We start from the raw sequence: 24,264 nt of genomic DNA on the forward strand, positions 1-24,264 counted from the left end.
TCAATCTCTTGACTGGTATTTTTTGCAAACACTCCTCTATAACCTGATACATCTGTTCATAATTTTTCTGTCTTTTGTGACACTGGATTTCCCCCTCCCAAGATTAGGTTAGGATTAAATATTATGTAAACGGTAACTGGTTTTATTTGAATCGATTCAGATTAGATCGAACAGAGCGGAATCTGAAACGTTCTTTTGATATAGTGTCTAAAACCACTCGTAAAATGGCCACAAAGTATATACCTATTGAGTAATAAAAAGCAGAAGAATGTGTAAAAACTTTAATCAAAAGTTCACATGAAGAGCAGGATCTGCCAACCCTTCAGGGAGCACCTGCATGATACAATCACCCCCCCTGTTTTTTTGGTTTGGTTCATTTTAGTTCTCAGTGTTGTGGTGTTTAGTACATTGTCTGTCCTTTAGAAGTTTTTCGTTCTTGCCATCGCGTTGAAAGTTTGTTTTGAAAGACGGGAAACGAAAATAATATATAGATATCATCATAAACATATACCTATCCTCTTCCAGACAAACACGGTCTAGAATTTGTCCTATAACATATGACCTCGGGGGCATTATTCGCTATTTCTATTTGCTGTTCTGATATTTTCTTTTTACTATCAATGTGCCACCAGAATAAAAAACGCCAACAGAGCCAAATTAAGTACAAAGATGAAGAGCATCGAAGACCAAATATTTCAAAAAGGCATAAAGACAACTATTCACCAAGACGATGAAAAAAAATAAAAAATGAAAATATCAGTATAAAACGTTAAAAATTGAATAAGAATGCGAAGGCATGTTGTAGGACTAGGTCTAGAATATGTATTATATATATATAAAATATACCCAATATAGGCCATTTAATGCAAAATTTGTCCCTTTCTCTCTATTCTTTCTTTTTTTTCCAGGTTCATGACATGCATAAGCATATGTTGCAAAAGATAATTTTTTTATTGACTTTTCTTCTGGACGGATCCAAAGCCACACGTAAGTTTATCATGATTTAATGTAGAAAACTCTGACACGGATTAGTAACAAATATATGCAAAGAGGATTGGCATACAGTACCTGGCCGAATTTATTCGTTTCCTACATTTTTCGCTAAATATATATTTCATATAAAAACACATTTAAAAAAAGGTGATAGTTGTTTGATTTTGACTACTCTTTCAATCAGTTAAATTGAGGCCTAAGGCTGGTATGTCAGTACTACTACTACTACTAGTAGTCTTTTGTTTTATGTATCATTTTGTTTAGTTACTTTTGTTACCTAGGACCGTGTTCACATTGACCTAAATTCGGTGTTGTGTTAGTGTAACTCACACGTAAACTAAACACAATTGCGTTCCAATTGATAAAACTCAATGTTTACATGGTTTATTCCTTGAATGCCAACATCCTTTGATCATTCGACAATTTGCCTGTAAAATTATGTTGGCGTTCAAGGAATAGGTGCAAGTAGTTATTACAACAAAAATGAAAGCTTACATGTATAAAAACAATCATACTAAGGCTGTGTTCGCATTGACCTAAATTCGGTGTTGTGTTAGTGTAACTCACACGTAAACTAAACACAATTGCGTTCCCATTGATAAAACTCAATGTTTACATGTAGTTTAAATCATGTTTTACCTACACACAGTCGATAGTCAATGTAGGTCTTGTGTAGGTTAAGTGTACACAAAACTAGGCATTTAGGACAGTAGTTTTATCGTGTATATATTTAAGGAGGAAACTATTTTTGGGTAAAATTGATATTTTTTTCATAATTTTATTTTACAGATTTTATTTGTTAAAAAAGTTAACGTACTTTATTGACCCCTAATTAAGAATCAAAGCAGCATCATTGCCGAACCCTTAAGGCAGCAACCAATTGATTTTCGAGGGGGGGAGGCTATTATAGTTGAGTATAAAACATAAAGGCAAGGGGGTGGGGTGGTGAGCTATGGATTTTGTTTTGGAAACAAAAAATGTTCTCAGTTTTTGGCCCTGAAAAAAATATTGTTTGTTTCACCCTCAGCTGCCACTACATATAATGCTAAAATTGATTTCGACTTTTCACCAAAATTTGTCCTGAAAAAAAAATCAATAGCTCACGCCCCCTCTCCCTCAACAAAAAATGTAAATAGTTGCTGCCTAATTCATTTGAAAAGGTCTTCCCGAATCGACTTGACGTACACAGAAATATTCGCCACTGGTCTTTACTCAAAAAATGATTCAATTATAAATAAATGCACGACTAAAAAAAGGGTGAGGTAAATGCTATGTTTGTCTAGTATCTCAGATCCGTTAAATAACACGTAAAATAAATTAAAAAAAACGTTACTCTTTTCCTTTACCAAATACTCCTTGGGGGAAGAAATACCATTTGAAACGAACAGAAAAGATAAAAATGTAGTGATTCCTAATATCTCAATCCTTTTTTTTTTAGGCTGTAAGCACGCTGTTGCATCTAACGTTTTATAATGCGTTATTGAGACATCTCTAGTATATTCAAACTACTGCAAATTATAAAAATGGCTTTCATAAAGTAGCAACCACTTAACTTAAAAAAAGGGGGAGGGTTATTTTTTTATCTGAGTCTGCGTACATTTTTATTCCTTTTTTTCGATGCTGGTGATCAAATACTTTTTTTCAATATTTAACACTATAATGTATGGGGAGACTCTTGATTCAGAATAAAAAAAAATTATCATCTGTATGACAATTTTTTATCTTATCAAATTGGGGATCGGAATATTTCCATTCCCATCCCCCACCCCCTTTTGAAGTCAAATAGTTGTTCCCTTACCGCTAGAAAAAAAAATCCAAATTCCAAATTCAGTAATGGACATTTAAATGACATATAGTTTACAAGTGGGAACAAATCTTATGTACAGGTAGTTAAACAAGGTGTATAGATGTGAACAAATGTAATGTGAAACCAGTGTACACTACACTAAACTAATTGTAAACATGTTTACTCTACACGGCGTTTGGTGTGAACACGGCCTAATTAAAACAGATAGGTAAATACAGGTAGCTAAAACAAGTTCATCTTTTTCAAGTTTTTGAAAATCATGTGTTGCTGTTATTGCATTTGTACTTAAATAAATATGGATTTGTTATCTTAAAATGAAACAAAGTCAACATGCGCATATTGTCATGAAATCCAGTTTGCTCAAATTCTCTTTGGACTTCAAAGTTTATTTTTCAACATTTATATAGTTGTGTGTGCTGTAATATTCTCCCATATTACTTAATGAAATTTCTTGAAATTTTAGTTGACTATGTTTTATTTTCTTCAGTTTTTTCAGATTTTTTTCTTGTTTTTAATATTTCTCCCTTTTTGTAGAGCCTGCAACTTTTGTCGCAAAAGTGATACATAGCCATCCTACATTCCGTCGTAGTTGACAGTGGCCTCTACAAATATTCATTCTGTGGTTAAAGGTTTAAAAATGATAATAACTTTCTCAAACTGTCATTGATTTCTGCCAAACTTTGATAGAACCTTGTTTATGATCAAAAGCTAGTATCTAGTTCCGTAGAACCTTTTAGAATTGTCTATAGTAGGGTTTCATAGAATAACATTGTGAAGGTGATTCGTTAAGGTCACAAATCATCAGAATTCTTGTTACCCTATTTTATTGATTTTCTTTAAACCATGTAACATTTACAGCTTGGAAGTTATCAAATTTACTTTTAAATCAATTAATTCTGATGATTTTCAAAGTTAAACAAATTGTTCAATTGAAATCTTCGTATAGTTTATATTAACTTATAAAATATTCAAAACTAATAAGTATTATGTAAATAAACACCTCCATTCTCAAATTATCTTTTTTTAATAGAAAGCAAGGAATTGTAAAAACGTTTTAATTTTATTTATTTATTTAAAATTTTTCTACATGTAATAATTTTAACCTTAAAATCTACCATTTTTCTTATCAAAAAGTAAAAAAATGTTGCAATTTTATCAAGTTCACTAATTGTCATATTTTATACTTTTAAAAACATTTAGATAGTTCTAAAATCACCTATTGTTATTATATAAACATCTATTAAAAAAAAATTGTTGGCATTCAAGGAATAGGTCACATATGGAATGTTGGCATTCGAGGAAGAAGACACCGGTTACATGTAGTTTAAATCATGTTTTACCTACACAGTCGATAGTCATTGTAGGCCTTGTGTAGGTTAAGTGTACACAAAACTAGGCATTTAGGACATTAGTTTTATCGTGTATATATATATTTAAGGAGGGAACTGTTTTTGAGTAAAATTGATATTTTTGATAATTATTAGTAGTCTAAATTTTACAGATTTTTTTTTTGTTAAAAAAAATTAACGTACTTTATTAACCCCTAATCAAGACTCAAAGCAGCATCATTGCCGAACCCATAAGGCAGCAACCAATTGATTTTCGGGGGGGGGGGGGGGGGGCAATTATAGTCGAGTATAAAACATAAAGGCAAGGGGGTGGGGGTGGTGAGCTATGGATTTTGTTTTGGAAACCAAAAATGTTTCCAGTTTTTGGCCCTGAAAAAAATTTTGTTTGCTTCACCCTCAGCTGCCACTATATATAATGCTAAAATTGATTTCGACTTTTCACCAAAATTTGTCCTGAAAAAAATCAATAGCTCACGCTCCCTCCCCCTCCACAAAAAATGAAGTAAATAGTTGCTGCCTAATTCATTTGAAAAGGTCTTCCCGAATCGACTTGACGTACACAGAAATATTTGCCACAGGTCTTTACTAAAAAAAAACGATTCACGCATAAATGCATGACTAAAAAAAGTGTGAGGTAAATAATATGTTTGTCTAGTATCTCAGTTCCGTTAAATAACACGTAAAATAGATAAAAAAACGATACTCTATTCCTTTCCCAAATACCCCTTGGAAAAGAAATACCATTTGAAACGAACAGAAAAGATAAAAATGTAGTGATCCCTAATATCGCAATCCTTTTTTTTTCGGCTGTAAGCACGCTGTTGCAGCTAACGTTTTCTAATGCGTTATCGAGACATATCTAGTATATTCAAACAACTGTAAATTATAAAAATGGCTTTCATAAAGTAGCAACCACTTAATTTAAAAAAAGGGGGAGGGTTATTATTTTTTTTATCTAAGTCAGATTTTTTCGCGCGTACGTTTTTATTCCATTTTTTTTCGATGCTGGTGATCAAATACTTTTTTTGTAATATTTAACACTATAATGTATGGGGAAACTCTTGATTCAGAATAAATTTTTTTATCATCTGTATGACCATTTTTTTTTTTATCAAATTGGGGATCGGAATATTTCCATTCCAACCCCCCACCCCCTTTTGAAGTCAAATGGTTGTTCCCTTACTGCTAGAAAATTTTCCAAAAATTTTGAATTCAGTTCTACGTAATGAACATTTAAATGACATATAGTTTACAAGTGGGAACAAATCTTATGTACAGGTAGCTAAACAAGGTGTATAGATGTGAACAAATGTCATGTGAAACTAGTGTACACTACACTAAACTAATTGTAAATATGTTTACTCTACACGGCGTATGGTGTGAACACGGCCCTATTCTGACTTCGGACTCAGACTTCTTTTGAAATGAGTTTTACTGCATGTTTTTTTTTTCTACATTGGCTAGAGGTATAAGGGGAGGGTTGAGATTTCAAAACAACATGTTAAACCCCGCCGTATATTTGCGCCTTAGTCCAATGTCAGGAGCCTTTGGCCATTGTTAGTCTTGTATGAATTCAATTTTATTTCATTTATATATATTTAGGAGTTTAGTATGACGTCCATTTTCACTGAACTAGACGTACACATTTTTATTTAAGGACCAGCTGAAACACGCCTCCAGGTGCGGGATTTTCTCGCTGTATTGAAGACCCATTGGTGGCTTTCGGCTGTTATCTGCTCTTTTGTCGGGTTGTTGTCTCTTTGACACATTGACCCCATTTCATTGAATTCTCAATTTCATCTAAGGGGTGTTTTAAAGCTTTTTTACAACTTTTCAAGGGATATCAAAAACTATTATACTTACAGAAATCTTTTAAATAGTGAATAATGTTTGTGAGATTAAGACACAACTTTGTAGTTTGTTATATTTTGCCTTACGAGTTTTGAACTAGATACGTAAGGGACATAACCCCCATTAACGGTTTCTGGAAAGAAAAAATAAGCGTCAACTCTTGAATATAAGGTCTGTACCCAATGGTTCTTTTGCAAAGAGATCGTATACCAATGACGTTGACAAATGTCAAAGGTCAAGGTCGTGTTCCTATTAGCAGATTTTTTGGCCATATTTTTTAGGGTTTTAGGTGTTTTATAGCTTATCAATGAATTATAGTACACCTGTTTTAACATATTTTACATGACGAAAATAAAAAAAAGACCGCTCAATAATTGTAAAAGAACGATTGACATTAATTTTTTTTAAATTTTTCGTATTTTCTGTCTATTCGTATAAAAATATCAACGTTACCAATATTTAACACTGAAAAATCCAATGTTTTCCTATTTCAACTAAATCCCGATTGTCACTATCAACGTTGATTTGGTCCAATTCATCAAAAACTTGTTCATAGAAAAGCCTGAATTGTGAATGGATAATTCTCGCCCATGCAAGTTACACTCGTTTACAACTTAGGAAATAATTCATATTTCATGTCTGTGTGATAAAATAAACATTTAGAAGTAAAATTGCTTGAGTATGTATTACTAATCCGCTGGTCTTTTCTATTTCTAAGCTCGAATCAATGAAGACAATATGGCGACACATCTTTAATAGATGATTTATTGATTGATTGTATTGGAAATTCTAGCACGAGATGAGTAATTCAAAATAATTCGATGAGATGCAATACATTATGTACCATTTAGTCCAAATTAATCATCATCCTCTGGAAGTGAATCTTTTGACTACAAAACTGCATGTACAAAGAGTATTAGTTTAAAATGGATAAAGGTATAAGAACTCTTGAATCTCAGATTATGAATGACTGTAGATAGACTACTTAGAGTTAGGCCTCTTGATTACCGAATCCCGTGTCAACAGACTACTTAGAGTTAGACCTCTTGGTTACCGAATCCCTTGTCAACAGACTACTTAGAGTTAGACCTGTTGGTCACCGAATCCCTTGTGAACAGACTACTTAGAGTTAGACCTCTTGGTCACCGAATCCCTTGTGAACAGACTACTTAGAGTTAGACCTCTTGGTCAACGAATCCCTTGTGAACAGACTACTTAGAGTTAGACCTCTTGGTCAACGAATCCCTTGTCACCAGAATACTTAGAGTTAGACCTCTTGGTCACCGAATTCCCTGTCAACAGACTACGTAGAGTTAGACCTCTTGGTCACCGAATTCCTTGTCAAAAAAGGAGATTTGATTTCGAACCCCGCTTTCGATTGTGACAAGGTGCATTAGACTTATATTATATGTTATGTAAAATTATTCATATTTTATGTTGTAGCAAATTTATCAAGAACTGTCGGAATTCCAAGTGCAAATGTCGGTACTATTAGGTCTACATTGAAGCATTCAATTGATGGGAGAGTGGAGACAAGTTGTACTTATATGGATAAAGCCAGATATTGGCACTGGTTTACAATCCAGCTAGATAAACAATATATGATAGAAAAAGTGGTTTTAAGATATGCACAAGGACTAGCCGGTAAGTACCATTTTTTCAAACTTAGGGTTGGAGGTCGGGGTTTTTCAAACTTAGGGTTAGGGTTTGAGATTTCATACTTAGAGGTAGGGTGTGGGTTTTTAAACATAGGGTTAGGGTTGGTGCTTTTAAACTTAGAGTGAGGGTAGGGGTTTTCAAACTTAGAGTTAGGATTGTGGTTTCAAACTTAAGGTTAAGGATGGAATCTTTAAAACTTAAAATAAGGGTTGGGATTACAACCTTTGGGATTAGTGTTTGGGTTTTCAAACCTAGGGTTAAAAGTTGGGGTTTTAAAACTTAGGGTTAAGGGTTGGGGGTTCAAATTTAGGGATAGGGTTGTGGCTTTCAAACTAAGGGTTAGAGTTAAGGGTTGGGGTTTCAAACTTAGGGATAGGGTTGTGGCTTTCAAACTAAGGGTTACAATTTGGGTTTTCAAACTTAGGATTTAGGGTTGTGGATTTCAAACTTTGAACACAACCTTTACAGCATTTAATAATTAAACAAATTTAAGATTTAATTTAAATAATTTAAATTCAATAGCTTGAGTGCTTGATCGGGATAATCTTCATATAGTATTGACATCCTTACATTATTATTTATAACTTAAATAATAAATGTCTATTTACAAGATTTTGGTTTGAATTCAGATTTTCATTATAATAATATCCTGCAGTAAAATTTGTTACTCATGGTAATATTTTGTTTTACAAACTTAACAAACATTTGTGAGTCATCATTATAATGATAACAAGGTCAGTTCAAAAGTGTCTACTGCTTCATGTAGTGATTAAGGATATATGTGTCAGTCCAAAGTGTCTGCTGCTTCATGTAGTGATAAGGATATATGTGTCAGTCCAAAGTGTCTGCTGCTCCATGGAGTGATTAAGGATATATATGTCAGTCCAAAGTGTCTGCTGCTTCATGTAGTGAGAAGGATATATGTGTCAGTCCAAAGTGTCTGCTGCTCCATGTAGTGTTAAGGATATATGTGTCAGTCCAAAGTGTCTGCTGCTCCATGTAGTGATTAAGGATATATGTGTCAGTCCAAAGTGTCTGCTGCTTCATGTAGTGAGAAGGATATATGTGTCAGTCCAAAGTGTCTGCTGCTCCATGTAGTGATAAGGATATATGTGTCAGTCCAAAGTGTCTGCTGCTCCATGTAGTGATTAAGGATATATGTGTCAGCCCAAAGTGTCTGCTGCTTCATTTAGTGATAAGGATATATGTATCAGTCCAAAGTGTCTGCTGCTCCATGTAGTGATTAAGGATATATGTGTTAGATCAAAGTGTCTGCTGCTCCATGTAGTGATAAGGATATATGTGTCAGTCCAAAGTGTCTGCTTCTCCATGAAGTGATAAGGATAATTATATGTGTCAGTCCAAAGTGTCTGCTGCTTCATGTAGTGATAAGGATATATGTGTCAGTCCAAAAGTGTCTGCTGCTCCATGTAGTGATAAGGATATATGTATCAGTCCAAAGTGTCTACTGCTTCATGTAGTGATAAGGATATATGTGTTAGTCCAAAGTGTCTGCTGCTCCATGTATTGATTAGGATATATGTGTCAGTCCAAAGTGCCTGCTGCTCCATGTAGTGATAAGGATATATGTGTCAGTCCAAAGTGTCTGCTGCTTCATGTAGTGATAAGGATATATGTGATACTAGTCCAAAGTGTCTGCTGCTCCATGTAATGATCAGGATATATGTGTCAGTCCAAAGTGTCTGCTGCTCCATGTAGTGATAAGGATATATGTGTCAGTCCAAAGTGTCTGATGCTCCATGTAGTGATTAAGCATATATGTGTTAGATCAAAGTGTCTGCTGCTCAAAGTAGTGATTAAGGATATATGTGTCAGCCCTAAGGGTCTTCTGCTGCCTGAGGTGATTTGGAGATCTGTTTCAGTCCAAATTATCTACTGCTGCCGGAAGTGATTAGGATATCTGTGTCAGTCCTTAAGGTCTACTGCTGCCTGAGGTGATTTGGAGATATGTTTCAGTCCTAAGGTTCTACTGCTCCATGTAGTGATTAGGATATATATATATATATATATACAACTCGTCTAAACATGTTAGATCTGTAAATTTGCTTTCGCAATGTTTAGACGAGTTGTATATACATTATGTACACAGCCATGTATCACCATCATTGATGGCGATCCGATGGATACATCTGTTGTAGGGTTGTCACTGACGCAGACGTACTTATGTATATATATATATATATATATAAGTACGTCTGAGTCATATATATGTCAGTCCTAAGGTTCCACTGCTGCCTGTAGTGATTAGGATATATGTCTCAGTCCAAAGGGTCTACTACTGCCTTAGGTGATTAGGATATATGTGTTAGATCAAAGTGTCTGCTGCTCAAAGTAGTGATTAAGGATAAATGTGTCAGTCTAAGGGTCTACTGCTGCCTGACATGATAAGGATATATGTCTCAGTCCAAAGGGTATACTGCTGCCTGTGGTGATTAGGATATATGTGTTAGTCCAAAGAGACTACTGCTTCATGTAGTTATTATGATATATGTCTCAGTCCAAAGGGTCTACTGCTGCCTGTAATGATTAGGATATATGTGTCAGTCATAAGGTTCTACTACTCGAAGTAATGATTAAGATATATGTGTCAGTCCAAAGGTTCTACTGCTGCCTGTAGTGATTAGGATATATGTGTCAGTCCAAAGGGTCTACTGCTGCCTGTAGTGATTAGGATATATGTGTCAGTCCAAAGGGTCTACTGCTCTATGTAGTGATTATGATATATGTGTCAGTCCAAAGGGTCTCCTGCTGCCTGTGGTGATTAGGATATATGTGTCAATCCTAAGGGTCTACTGCTGCCTGAGGTGATTAAGATAAATGTGTCAGTCTAAGGGTCTACTGCTGCCTGTAGTGATTAGGATATATGTGTCAGTCCAAAGAGTCTACTGTTTCATGTAGTTATTATGATTTATTTGTCAGTCCTAAGGTTCCACTGCTGTCTGTAGTGATTAGGATAAATGTGTCAGTCCTAAGGGTCTACTGCTGCCTGTAGTGACTAGGATATATGTGTCAGTCCAAAGAGTCTACTGCTGCCCGTAGTGATTAGGATATATGTGTCAGTCATAAGGGTCTACTGCTGCCTGTAGTGATTTAGAGATATGTGCCAGCCTTTAGGGTCTATTGCTGCCTGTAGTGACTAGGATATATGTGTCAGTCCAAAGGGTCTACTGCTGCCTGAGGTGATAAGGATATATGTGTCAGTCCAAAGGGTCTACTGCTGCCTGAGGTGATTAGGATATATGTGTCAGCCCTAAGGTTCTACTGCTGCCTGTATTGATGAGGATATATGTGTCAGAACAAAGGGTCTACTGCAGCCTGAGGTGATAAGGATATATATGTCAGTCCAAAGGGTCTACTGCTGCCTGATGTGATAAGGATATATGTGTCAGTTCAAAGAGTCTACTGCTGTCTGAGGTGATTAGGATATATGTGTCAGTCCTAAGGCTCTACTGCTACCTGTGTTGATTAGGATATATGTGTCAGTCTAATGGGTCTACTGCTACCTGTGTTGATTAGGATATATGTGTCAGTCCAATGGGTCTTGTGCTGCCTGAGGTGATTAGGATATATGTGTCTGTCTAAAGGGTCTACTGCTGCCTGAGGTGATTAGGAAATATGTGTCACTCCAAAGGGTCTACTGCTGCCTGAGGTGATTTGGAGATATGTGTGAGTCCATAGGGTCTACTGCTGCCTGAGGTGATTTGGAGATATGTGTCAGCCCTAAGGGTCTACTGCTTTGTACGAATCACATAAAGTTTAACTTAGGGTGAAGAGATGAGTATGCGAGTTATCCATGTATCTATCTTTTATTCTTTTATAAAAATCATATGGTCGCTAACAATCGCTAACAATCGATTCTCTACAAATAAAGAATAGTTTCACATAAGTAAAAATACATAAATTATAATAAGATGTACATGTTTAAGTATTTATATTAAACTAAACAAACAATAAAACCCATTTCATTCATGTATTATAATTAAGTTCTCTCGTAAGTTAAATTACGTTTAAAATAATAATTAAAAGTTATGCATATTTCTAATAAATAGTATACAATGTTTTCTCTCTTTAAATAAGTTTTGATATAATAAAAAGATAGTATACATAAAAAGTTTCTTACCAACTTTAATCTGTTTAATAAAACGATGTGCATCCGTATGTTATCATAATAAGGTCTAGACGACGAAGCGCACGTCAAAGGCGTAACGTCATAAAACAGAAACGGGGAAAATGTGTTGTTCAAAAGAGCGCAACGTTACATTAGCGCTTTCATGAATAAATAGTAAAAACTGTGTTTCGTATTCTTACAAGAATAAATGAATATATTAGTTAAATATTTAATAAAAAATAAATTTGTATTTAAAATTTGAATATTTCAAATCTTACATGCTGCCTGTAGTGACTAGGATATATGTGTTAGACCAAAGTGTCTGCTGCTCCATGTAGTGATTATGATATATGTGTCAGTCCATTCCAAAGTGCCTGCTGCCTGTAGTGATTAGGATAAATGTGTCAGTCAAAGGGTCTACTGCTGCCTGAGGTGATTTGGAAATATGTGTAAGTCCAAAGGGTCTACTGCTGACTGTAAAGATTAGGATATATGTGTCAGTCCAAAGGGTCTACTGCTGCCTGTAATGATTAGAATATATGTGTCAGTCCAAAGGGTCTACTGCTGCATGTAATGATTGGGATATATGTGTCAGTCCTAAGGTTCTACTGCTGACTGTAATGATTAGGATATATGTGTTAGTCCAAAGGGTATACTGCTTCATGTAGTTATTATGATATATGTGTCGGCCCTAAGGGTCTACTGCTTCATGTAATTATAATGATATATGTGTCAGCCCTAAGAGTCTACTGCTGCCTGAGGTGATTAGGATATATGTGTCAGTCCAAAGAGTCTACTGCTCAGCTGCCTGAGTTGATTAGGATATATGTGTTAGTCCAAAGAGTCTACTGCTCAGCTGCCTGAGGTGATAAGGATATATGTGTTAGTCCAAAGGGTCTACTGCTCAGCTGCCTGAGGTGATTAGGATATATGTGTTAGTCCACAGGGACTACTGCTCAGCTGCCTGAGGTGATTAGGATATATGTGTTAGTCCAAAGTGTCTGCTGCTCCATGTAGTGATTTGGAAATATGTGTAAGTCCAAAGGGTCTACTGCTGACTGTAAAGATTAGGATATATGTGTTAGTCCAAAGTGTCTGCTGCCTGTAGTGATTAGGATATATGTGTCAGTCCAAAGGGTCTACTGCTGCCTGTAGTGATTAGGATATATGTGTCAGTCTAAAGGGTCTGCTGCACCATGGAGTGATTAGGATATATATGTCAATCCAAAGTGTCTGCTCCAGGTAGTGATTAAGGATATATGTGTCAGCCCTGAGGGTCTACTGCTGCCTGTAGTGATTTGGATATAATATATATCAGTCCAAAGTGTCTGCTGCTCCATGTATTCATTATGATATATGAGTCAGACCTAAGCCTAAGGGTCTACTGCTGCCTGAGGTGATTTGGAGATATGTTTCAGTCCAAAGGTTCTGCTGCTTCCTGAAATGATTAGGATATATGTATCAAAAATAATAAATGTAGATGAACAAGAATATAATGATAAACATGATAAATTAGAGTACCACCATGGGCACAGAAAGTAGAGTCTTTAAGTTTTTTTGACCGAGGACTAAAGTGTAGTCCTATACTGCCAACTTTCTGAGCTTTGTACAATAATAAAAGGTTACTAATGGGAAATAGATCTTTGTCACACATTGGCTTTGCTCATTTTTAGCTCACCTGGCCTAAAAGGCCAAGTGAGCTTTTCCCATCACTTGGCGTCCGGCGTCCGTCGTCCGTCGTCGTTAACTTTTACAAAAATCTTCTCCTCTGAAACTACTGGGCCAAATTAAACCAAACTTTGCCACAATCATCATTGATGTATCTTGTTTAAAAAAAATTCTTTTTACCCGGCCAACCAACCAAGATGGCCGCCATGGCTAAAAATAGAACATAGGGGTTAAATGCAGTTTTTGGGCTTATAACTCAAAAACCAAAGCATAAAGAGTAAATCTGACAGGAATAAAATTGTTTATCAGGTCAAGATCTATTTGGCCTGAAATTTTCAGATGAATCAGACAACCCATTGTTGGGTTGCTGCCCCTAAATTGGTAATTTCAAGGAAATTTTACTGTTTTTGGTTATTATCTTGAATATTATTATGGATGGAGATAAACTATAAACGGCAATAATGTTCAGCAAAATAAGATTAACAAATGAGTCAACATGACCAAAATGGTCAGTTGACCCCTTTAGGAGTTATTGCCCTTTATAGTCAATTTTAAACCATTTTTCGTAAATCTCCATGAACTTTTACAAAAATCTTCTCCTCTGAAACTACTAGGCCAAATTAAACCAAATTTGGCCACAATTATCATTGATGTATCTAGTTTAAAATTTGTGTTTTTTGTGACCGGGCAAACCAAACAAGATGGCCGCTACGGTTAAAAATAGAACATAGGGGTAAAATGCAGTTTTTGGCTTATAACTTTAAAACTAAAGCATTTAGAGCAAATCTGACAGGGGGTAAAATTGTTTATTTGGTCAAGATCTATCTGCCCTGAAATTTTCAGATGAATCAGACAACTCGTTGTTAGGTTGCTGCTCCTAAATTGGTAATTTTAAGGAAATTTTGCTGTTTTGGGTTATTATCTTGAATATTATTATAGATAGAGATAAACTGTAAACAGAAATAATGTACAGCAATTTAAGATTAGAAAATAAGTCAAAATGACCAAACTGGTCAATTGACCCCCTTAGAAGTTATTGTCCTTTATAATCAATTTTTAACAATTTTCATAAAATTTGTAAATTTTTACTAACATTTTCCACACGGACAAGTTCATTATAGATAGGGATAATTGTAAGCAGCAATAATGTTCAGTAAAGTAAGATGTACAAACACATCACAATCACCTAAACACAATTTTGTCATGAACTGTCTGCTTCCTTTGTGTAATTCACATATACCAAGATGAGCGACACAGGCTCTTTAGAGCGTCTAGTTAATTTATGTGTTTGGTCTCTTTTGAAGAGTTGTCTTATTAGCAACCATACTGCATATTCTTTTAAGTATATACTATCTGCTTTCTATTAGCTGAACTATTGAGGACCATATTTTACCAAATATTTTTTTTATGTTTTAGATGATAACTACATAAATACGGTAACGTCACCATTTACAATTTTCATCAAGAATTCTTTCTCCCCTAGTGCAGTAGGAAGTGGTCCAATATGTTACAGGGACAACGGAAAGGGCGAGAACGATCCAAAATATAACGCATATGAATGCAATAAGCTTGGGACATACGTCGTGTGGTATTTTCAACACCTTTTCTGGATGAGAATTTATCTTCCATGTGAATTTGAAATCCGCGGTAAGTTCAGTTATCAATGTAATCATATATAAAATATAATACTCTTTCAGTGATTTGAACGGGTAGTCCATGACGACGATAGATTGACTAGTCTGTCAAATTTACGCATGTGTAGAAGATGGACTATAATCTTGCAGTGATGCAGACTTATTGGTCACTTGTGTAGGCGATATAAAAATGTCTGTCAGTGTTCAAAAAGTGTAGACGATAAACCAGTTTACCAGTGATGCACTCGTATAGACAAAAGACTATAGTATTCTGTCAGTGATACACTCGTGTAGACGATAGACTAGTCTGTCAGTGATACACTCGTGTAGACGATAGACTAGTCTGTCAGTGATACACTCGTGTAGACGATAGACTAGTATGTCAGTGAAACACTCGTGTAGACGATATACCAACGTGTAAATGAAAGATTAGTCTTTCACCAATTTGCAAACGTATTAACGATAGACTAATCTGTCAGTGATACACTATTGTAGACGATATACTATTCTGTCAGTGATACACTCGTGAAGACGATAGACTAGTCTGTCAGTTATACACTATTGTAGACGATAGACTATTCTGTCAGTGATACACTATTGTAGACGATAGACTATTCTGTCAGTGATACACTCGTGTAGACGATCGACTAGTCTGTCAGTGATACACTCGTGAAGACGATAGAATAGTCTGTCTGTGATACACTCGTGTAGACGATAGACTAGTCTGTCAGTGATACACTATTGTAGACGATAGACTAGTCCGTCAGTTATACACTATTGTAGACGATAGACTAGTATGTCAGTTATACACTAGTGTATGTAGTATCCAGATTAACCCGGGAACTCACATCATACACATCCGCAACTCTTATTATTACGTTACGTTGCTACGGCATTATTTGTATATTGTTTTGAGACAGCCATTATTAAATTACTATCTAAAGAAGCTAGTCTTAGATGTTTCATTGGCGACGAGGATGAACAAAAACTGACGATTTTGAAGAAAGGAAATAAAGAAGAATACGTTAAAAGCCGAAATCAAATCAGGAACGAATTTACCTAAATACCAAAAGACGAAAATGGACGGCGGAGACACGCAACGGATCACAGTTGTAACGGAGACGAGAAATTTAAGAACAATTCCATTTCTTCAAAGTGATGATCCATTATCTACTGGAAAACAATGGGAAGACTGGTTAGAAGGAATTGAAAGAGAATTTAGATACTTCAAGATAACACAGCCTGAGGATAAAAAGGATGCACTTTTGATTTATGGAGGAAAGGAATTAGTGAGATTGGAAAAAAGTTTAAAGAATGATATAACAGCTGGGACAGATGAGTATGATGTATTGAAAAATAAGATAAATAAATATTTTTTGCCAAAGAAGAATAAACATCATTCAAGATATATATTTTCAAAAATTAAGCCAGAGAAAGGAGAAATGATAGGTTGTTATGTATCTAGACTTAGAGAAAAAGCAAATAATTGTGAATTTGGAAACACAACAGAAGAAAGAATACTTGAACACTGTATACAAAATATTGAAAATAAAGAATTGATTAGAAAAGCCATTAGTAAAGGTTGGGACTTGGATAAATTTATTGAGGAAGCAGCACATGTAGAAGACACAAATCTTCATCTGAAAGAAATGAGGAAAGAAGAACCTAATGTTGTATATAAAGTGCAGAACACATTTGAAAGGAGACAAGACAGTAACAGACCAAGAAGAACAATGGAAACAGATAATCAACTTTCACAAGATTTGTGTAACTATTGTGGATTTCGTCATGAAAGCAGAAGATGTCCAGCATATGGAAAAGATTGCAGGTCTTGTGGGAAAAAGAACCATTTTGAATCAATGTGTAGATTTAGGAACAAACAGGATAGTAACTATAATCAAAGTAAAGGAAGAATGATGCAGAATATAAACAGAAAAAATGTGAAAAAAACTGTTGAAGACAATTTCAGTGAGGATTCCGATCAGTATGAGGAAGATGATTATTTTGATGAATATGTAAAATATGTTGCAAGGATAGGAAAAGTGAAGTCAATTTGTAGAAAAGGTCACAATGAGAAAACTGTGAAGATTCATTTAGGAGATGTAGAGATGAAGGTTGAACCAGATAGCGGTGCAGATGTGAATGTTATGGATGAACATCATTTTTCAAAATTAAGGAAGTTATCTACACATAAACTAAAATTGGAGAAAAGTAAAACAGTACTTAGTACACTTCAAAATTTACTTCCCGTCAAAGGAGAATTTAAAACTATCGTACGGAACGAGACATGTGGAATGGAAACAAAGTTTATCGTTATTCAAAGAAGAATAAATTCACCACCATTGCTTAGTAGAGCAACACTTAAGAAATTAGGAATGATGGAAATAAGACCAGATGGGTCATTTGCAGAACCGAATGATCTTAAAGTAACAAACGAGAAAACTAACAAATTAGAACCGCATATGATAAGAGCATGTGTCGACATGAGGATACCAAACAAATTCATGGAAAGGAACAGGATAATCCAGAGCCCAGTTGATGATGATGATGATGATGATGATGATAAACGTGTAAAGAGAGACGACAATGATGAGGATGATGATGACGATGATGACAAACGTGATGCTGATGATGATGATGATGATGAAGATGATGACGATGATAATGATGATGATGATGATGATGATGACGACAAACGTGAAGCTTTCGACAATGATGATGTTGAGTTTAAACGTGATGCTGATGATGACGATGATGATGAGGATGACAAATGTGATGCTGATGATGACGACGATGATGATGATGACAAGCATGTTGCTGATGATGACGATGATGATTTTGAGTTTAAACATGATGCTGATGATGACGATGATGATGAGGATGACAAACGTGATGCTGATGATGACGACAATGATGATGATGATGATGATGATGATGATGATGACAAACATGATGCTGATGATGACGATGATGATGACAAACGTGATGCTTACAAAGACAAAATAAAACATCAAGCTGAGAACAGAAATACCAGAAAACACAATTTAAAGATATGCGATTATGTGTTATTGGAACAAAACAAGAGAGACAAATGGACAACAGCATATGAACCGGCATTCTATGTAGTTTTTGTAGTAAATGGCTCAACCATAGGTGCAAGAAGAGTAACAGATGGAAGAGAGATTCGTAGGAATGCTAGTAAATTTAAAATAGCTAACAAACTGGTAAAAGAAGAAGAATATGCCCCCCCCCCCCCCGCAAGACAGGCGCGGGAGGGGGCAGAGGATACAGAATATGGGCCCCCCGCAAGACAGGCGCGGGAGGGGGCAAATTTGATAGAGGAACTGCTAAGGAATACAGAACAAAATAATAATATTAACAATGAACAAAGTTAAATCAATTGTCAAATCAGAGACCCCAACGCGAACGTAGGGTACCAGAATATTTTTATGTCACGGAGATAAACTGACTATGATATGAAAATACAAGTGAATTTATACAGACTGCTAATCAAAGACAACACAAACAAAGTGAAATACTTTTTATTCATTTAAATTCAAACTTCTATTTTTTTATAAGTTAAGGAGGAATGTAGTATCCAGATTAACCCGGGAACTCACATCATACACATCCGCAACTCTTATTATTACGTTACGTTGCTACAGCATTATTTGTATATTGTTTTGAGACAGCCATTATTAAATTACTATCTAAAGAAGCCAGTCTTAGATGTTTCAGTGTAGACGATAGACTAGTCTGTCAGTGATACCCTCGTGTAGACGATATACTAGTCTGTCAGTGATACCCTCGTGTAGACGATATACTAGTCTGTCAGTGATACACTCTTGTAGACGATAGTCTGGTCCGTCAGTAATACACTCGTGTAGACGATAGACTAGTCTGTCAGTGAAACCCTCGTGTAGACAATATACTAGTCTGTCGATGATACACTCGTGTTGACGATATAATAGTCTGTCAGTGTAACCCTCGTGTAGTCGATGTAATAGTCTGTCAGTGGTACACTCGGGAAGACGATAAACTATTCTGTCAGTGATACACTCGTGTAGACGATAGACTAGTATGTCAGTCATACACTCGTGTAAACGATAGACTAGTCTGTCAGTGATACACTCTTGTAGACGATAGACTATTCTGTCAGTGATACACTCGTGTAGACGTTAGACTATTCTGTCAGTGATACACTTGTGTAGACGATAGACTATTCTGTCAGTGATACACTCGTGTAGACGATATACTAGTCTGTCAGTGATACACTTGTGTAGACGATAGACTAGTCTGTCAGTGATACACTCGTGTAGACGTTAGACTATTCTGTCAGTGATACACTGGTGTAGACAATAGATAAGTCTGTCAGTGACACCCTACTGTAGACGATGGACTATTCTGTCAGTGATACACTCGTGTAGACGATAGACTTTCCTGTGAGTGATACACTCGTGTAGACGATAGAATAGTCTGTCAGTGAAACACTCGTGTAGACGATATACTAGTCTGTCAGTGATACATTCGTGTAGACGATATCAATGTCTTTGAGTTATATGCATGGAACTGCATTAAGTCAGGCACTTACTAATATACTCTAGAACTTTAGCCATATTTTGGTGAACCTTCGCTTAGGTTTCTTGATTAACTGGTGGCTGTCGATTATCGTACACTAGCGCGAAAGTAGATATGCTGCACATAAAATTTAGAATGGAAATGGAGAATATGTGAAAGTGAAAATTAACAACCCGACCAAACAGCATATATGATATAGCAGCCGAAGACCACCAATGGATCGTCAACGCAGCTAGAAATCTACATGTACTATAATAATACTATAGAGTAAACCTTTAGATAAACTATACTGATATATATATATTTGGACATGTTAATTTCCGTTTTTTTAGATTAACTATATTTTTCATCAAACCAGCCTAAAACCTACTAATTTTATTTCACGCTAAATAACATCTTACTTTAGGTTGTGAGCCGGGAAAATATGGTGATAATTGTGAGCATACTTGTTCACCTAACTGCGAGATTGGAATGTGCCGTGGTGCTAGAGAGGACTGTTATTGTGGAGTAGCCTACTCAATGAGTGACACAAAACACTATTGCCATAAACAAGGTATAAACATATTACTTCACTATAAATGTATTTTTGTAATTTAAGTAGTTATCTTCCGGTTTTCTTGTGTATTTATTTTACTTTAACTTTTAAAAAGCCGTATTTTTTTATCATTATATTTAATGCTTTTCGTATTTTCACTGGTATATTTTGAACAGATTCTCTATGAAAAAAAAGAGAAACATAATGATTTGTGAATTGTAAGTAAGATTACTGTGCTTATCCAGTGACCTTTGGGGTATCACATAAGCAAAAACTAAAACAGTTTACCAAATTGCAGTTAGATTTCTACTCCAACTAAATAATCAATAGGTAAAATATTTTAGCAGATTGCTCAAGTGAAATGTTGTTAGTATGAAGTGAGTGCTGTAAAATAGAAATGTAATACTTACCATCCAGAACCTTTGTCAATTATTTTTAACAAAAATAATATCTTACTATAGTATGAGTAACTGAATAAAAAGGTCTAATTTTGATATGGAAACTTCTATCATAAATAAACATTATAAATGAATAGTTCCAAACATTGTTTTGTAGGTGTATATTTTATAGCTTTGTCTTCTAAGAGAAAGTTATTGTGCAATTGTGATTCGAATAACATTTTCTATACAAATAACAGATCTGCTGGCATTAAAGGGAAATAATTTTTATTGAGTTCAAATGTACACTAATAATTTAATCATGAATAGTTTGACCTCATTAATCCGTATTCATGTGCCCTTCAATTGAACCTCTTAACTAGTAAGAGATTGGTCACGCACGAACTAGTCGTGACAGCTAGTATTTTTTGGGAAACCATTGAAAGTGAACAATAGTAAACAATTTTATTGACTGATACGATCTACAAAAACTCATTCTTATACAGGTATATACGAGTATACCTATTAAACATACTAAAAATTTAGCTTACGCCGGACAAGGAATAAGAGCGTTCGACGTGGGAGATAAATAAATGATTAATTATGTTTATGCCAGTACTGAGGTACTGTCTTCAAGGCAATTGATGCTATAGGGACTGAGAATTGAGAATTGAAGTCGAATTGGTAAACACAAATTTGACATGTAGCGCTCCTTTAAGCAAAAATTCTTTGTAATAAGTAAGGCCAAATATTATTGATTGTTAATCGTTTTATTCAATCATTCATTAAACTTTTGTCACTACTGATTTTTACAAACAATATGAATAATTAGTAGAAAGTGAACGGGAATAAAGGTATGTATGCCGGAAACGAGACTTACCGCTTCATTTTAGAATTATGTTAACTGTCAGCAAAAGTGTACCTTGAATGACCACCATAATAGAATTGAGAGTGTAATCGTGGAATATGTCAAAGAGACAACAACCCGACCATAGAGCAAAACATGACACAAATCTGCAAATGGGTCTTCAATACAGCGAGAAAATCCATAACATATTGTCAAACCCGTAAATAATGTCGTCATGGTCCGAATTAACCAAATTGAATCTAAGTTGACGAAAACAGTAATCTAATTTTATTAAACTTTAACTTCTTAACTCGGTGGCAAGAGAATAAACCAGAGGGTTGTGCGCAATATTTTATTTCTTTGTCCGTTTACATATTATTGGGAATACACTATAATAAACAAAAATAAAACGATGATATAATAAAAAATATGATATCTTGAAAAGTTAAAAAAAAAATATGATTTACATTTTCATAAAGAAATATCCAAGTGAAATGTTTGCAATTTGTTTCATCGTTATTTGTGCACAAAATTGTATAAGTATACACTTGTAGATACATGTAACAGTATTCATTACAACATGTCACCATACACTTTAAGATCGGTACTGTACATCAGAACAGCTTTCAAAACATATATTTTGCCAGAGGAGTTGAGTCTTGGTTTATGGGGGTTGTATTTCCAATGTATTTGTTTATTGATAACCTTATTCATGCATCATTCCACAAATAGTACAAATCAATACTATCTTATGTTATGTCCAAAGTATAGTTTAGTTTAAAGAAATAAGTATAGATGCATGCTATCTCTTTCGAGACTTTAAAGTTAAAGACGTTTAATTATCACACTTATGGAAATATTTTTAGGCTTAGAATGTAAATCATCCCAAAGTGGTAAAGAGTACGGGTCTTTTCTCAACGAAACTATTTCTGGAAGACCATGTCAAAAATGGAGTGAAAGTACACCACACCCACACCAATGGACGTATTTGCGACGTGAACAAAATTATTGTCGTAATCCAGATGCAGTTGGCAGAAAATTAGGTCCATGGTGTTTTACTACAGATCCAAATATAGAGTGGGAATATTGTAATGTGTCATTTTGTGGTATGTATCATCACTTTATAAGGTATGTCCAAACAATTATTATAATGTATGTCGATATGCTGATTAATATACAACTTACAAGACACATTTTACTTAAAATATACAAATCATGGTCTTTAAGGTTTCTACATGTATGTTGTGTTTTGTTTACTATTGTATGTCTCCTTTTGTTTAGCCGTGTCGTTTTTAGTTTATTTTAAAATTAGGAGTTTTGATGTCCCTTGCTATGTTTCGTCTCTCTTTTAAAAGGTCTCAATGGATTAAAACTAATAACAAAGTTACTAAAACATCATATGTATGCAACGGATTTATGACGAGCACGTTAAATATTTTTTTTTTTACAGAGAGGTGCAATGAAATAAAAAAGATTGTGAGTCTGTATTGCAAGTTTATTCAAAACACAAGAAAGGTTCGATGAAGGAGATTTTTTGGGACAATAATTCTATGGAAACAAATGGGGTTAGCTGATAGGCCCAATAAAGGGTACACGACAGATTAAAATATAGAAATGGCAAAACAAAACTGTTTAAAAAAAGAAACTACTACAACAGGTTTCCAAATTTTTTTGCACACAGGAATCCTACCAAAATGTTATTTTCAATTACTGATAAAAACGTATTCCTTTAAGGTAGCACAATACAAAGATTTTTTTATTCCAAATCCCCAACCTTTAAAATGCTGTAACTTTCTTAAAACTGCATATAAATTAATAAAAGAGGTATATAAAGAAAGGTAAAAAGAATAATCTCTTAAATGAATGCAATAGTTTTGTTATGCAATCATTATGTTATCAATTATTATGCAATTAATGGCAAAATATTGGTCAGTTCACTTGAATGAATTTAGCTCTTTCATCTCTATAGCTACACGAGAAATTGTAATGTTATCTTAAGCAACACAGCAGGAGCTTCAAAAGGGTGTCTCAAATTATCGCTATCGTATTCCATTCTCTCATAAATTTGTAATTAGAGTAAACGTACTTACCACATACAAGTAGATAATGTATGATTAGGTGTAAAATTTGATCTATACGTTCTATTCAAAATCTGAGACACCCTTTTGTAGATAATGACTCAAGGAACAACATATAGTAAAATCAACCCTCTTGGGGGATCCATGAAGAAGCTAATTACAATTGAATGTGGAAATTTGTTGTAAAATTTTGTAGACACAATTATCATTATGATTGATTACATAATTGTTGTATAATACTAACATTTCATTAATTTGAAAGAGTAATCTGTTAGCTATTTATAGATACCACTATTATAAATTTTCAAGCATTATAACAAAAGTTAAAGCATTTTAAAACTGGGGAACTGGAGGTATAAAATCTTTGTATTGTGCTACCTTAACAATGACATTTCAGTAGAAAACATTAGATATTTGCGAAAATTTCAAAAAGTTCTATAACAAGTTTCCATTGTGAGACTATTTTTTTATATTTTTCCCTATGATGTCGTTTGTTTTGTTCTCAAATCGTTGTCAACATAATGGAATTTTATGCGACTGTCCTACAAGTGAGAGGTATAGCTAGCTCTTAACAGGTTTAATCGACCGTTTTCTACACAAGACAATGTCTGTACCAAGTCAAGGATATGACAGTTGTCAAATTTGATTTTTTATATGTATATTTTTTTTGCTATGGCATATTCATTTGTGTTATGAGTTCCATAAAATATCATACTTTCACCAATATTGTTCATGTGATTTATATCAAGACAATATCTT

The 24,264-nt window shown here is 34.6% G+C and overlaps 1 protein-coding gene across 1 annotated transcript in view; it reads left to right on the forward strand.

Annotated features, from left to right (window-relative positions):
- Positions 1–923: 923 nt before the first annotated feature.
- LOC134724845 (polycystin-1-like protein 2) overlaps positions 924–24,264 on the forward strand; it is a 57,074-nt gene continuing 33,733 nt past the window's right edge. The window contains exons 1-5 of the mRNA XM_063588139.1: positions 924–987; positions 7,444–7,644; positions 14,873–15,103; positions 20,075–20,221; positions 22,294–22,533. Coding sequence (XP_063444209.1) covers positions 930–987; positions 7,444–7,644; positions 14,873–15,103; positions 20,075–20,221; positions 22,294–22,533 — 877 coding nt within the window. The 5' untranslated portion in view covers positions 924–929. The remainder of the gene's footprint in view (positions 988–7,443; positions 7,645–14,872; positions 15,104–20,074; positions 20,222–22,293; positions 22,534–24,264) is intronic.

The sequence above is a fragment of the Mytilus trossulus genome, chromosome 7 (genome assembly GCF_036588685.1).
Source record: "Mytilus trossulus isolate FHL-02 chromosome 7, PNRI_Mtr1.1.1.hap1, whole genome shotgun sequence".
NCBI lineage: Eukaryota > Metazoa > Mollusca > Bivalvia > Mytilida > Mytilidae > Mytilus > Mytilus trossulus.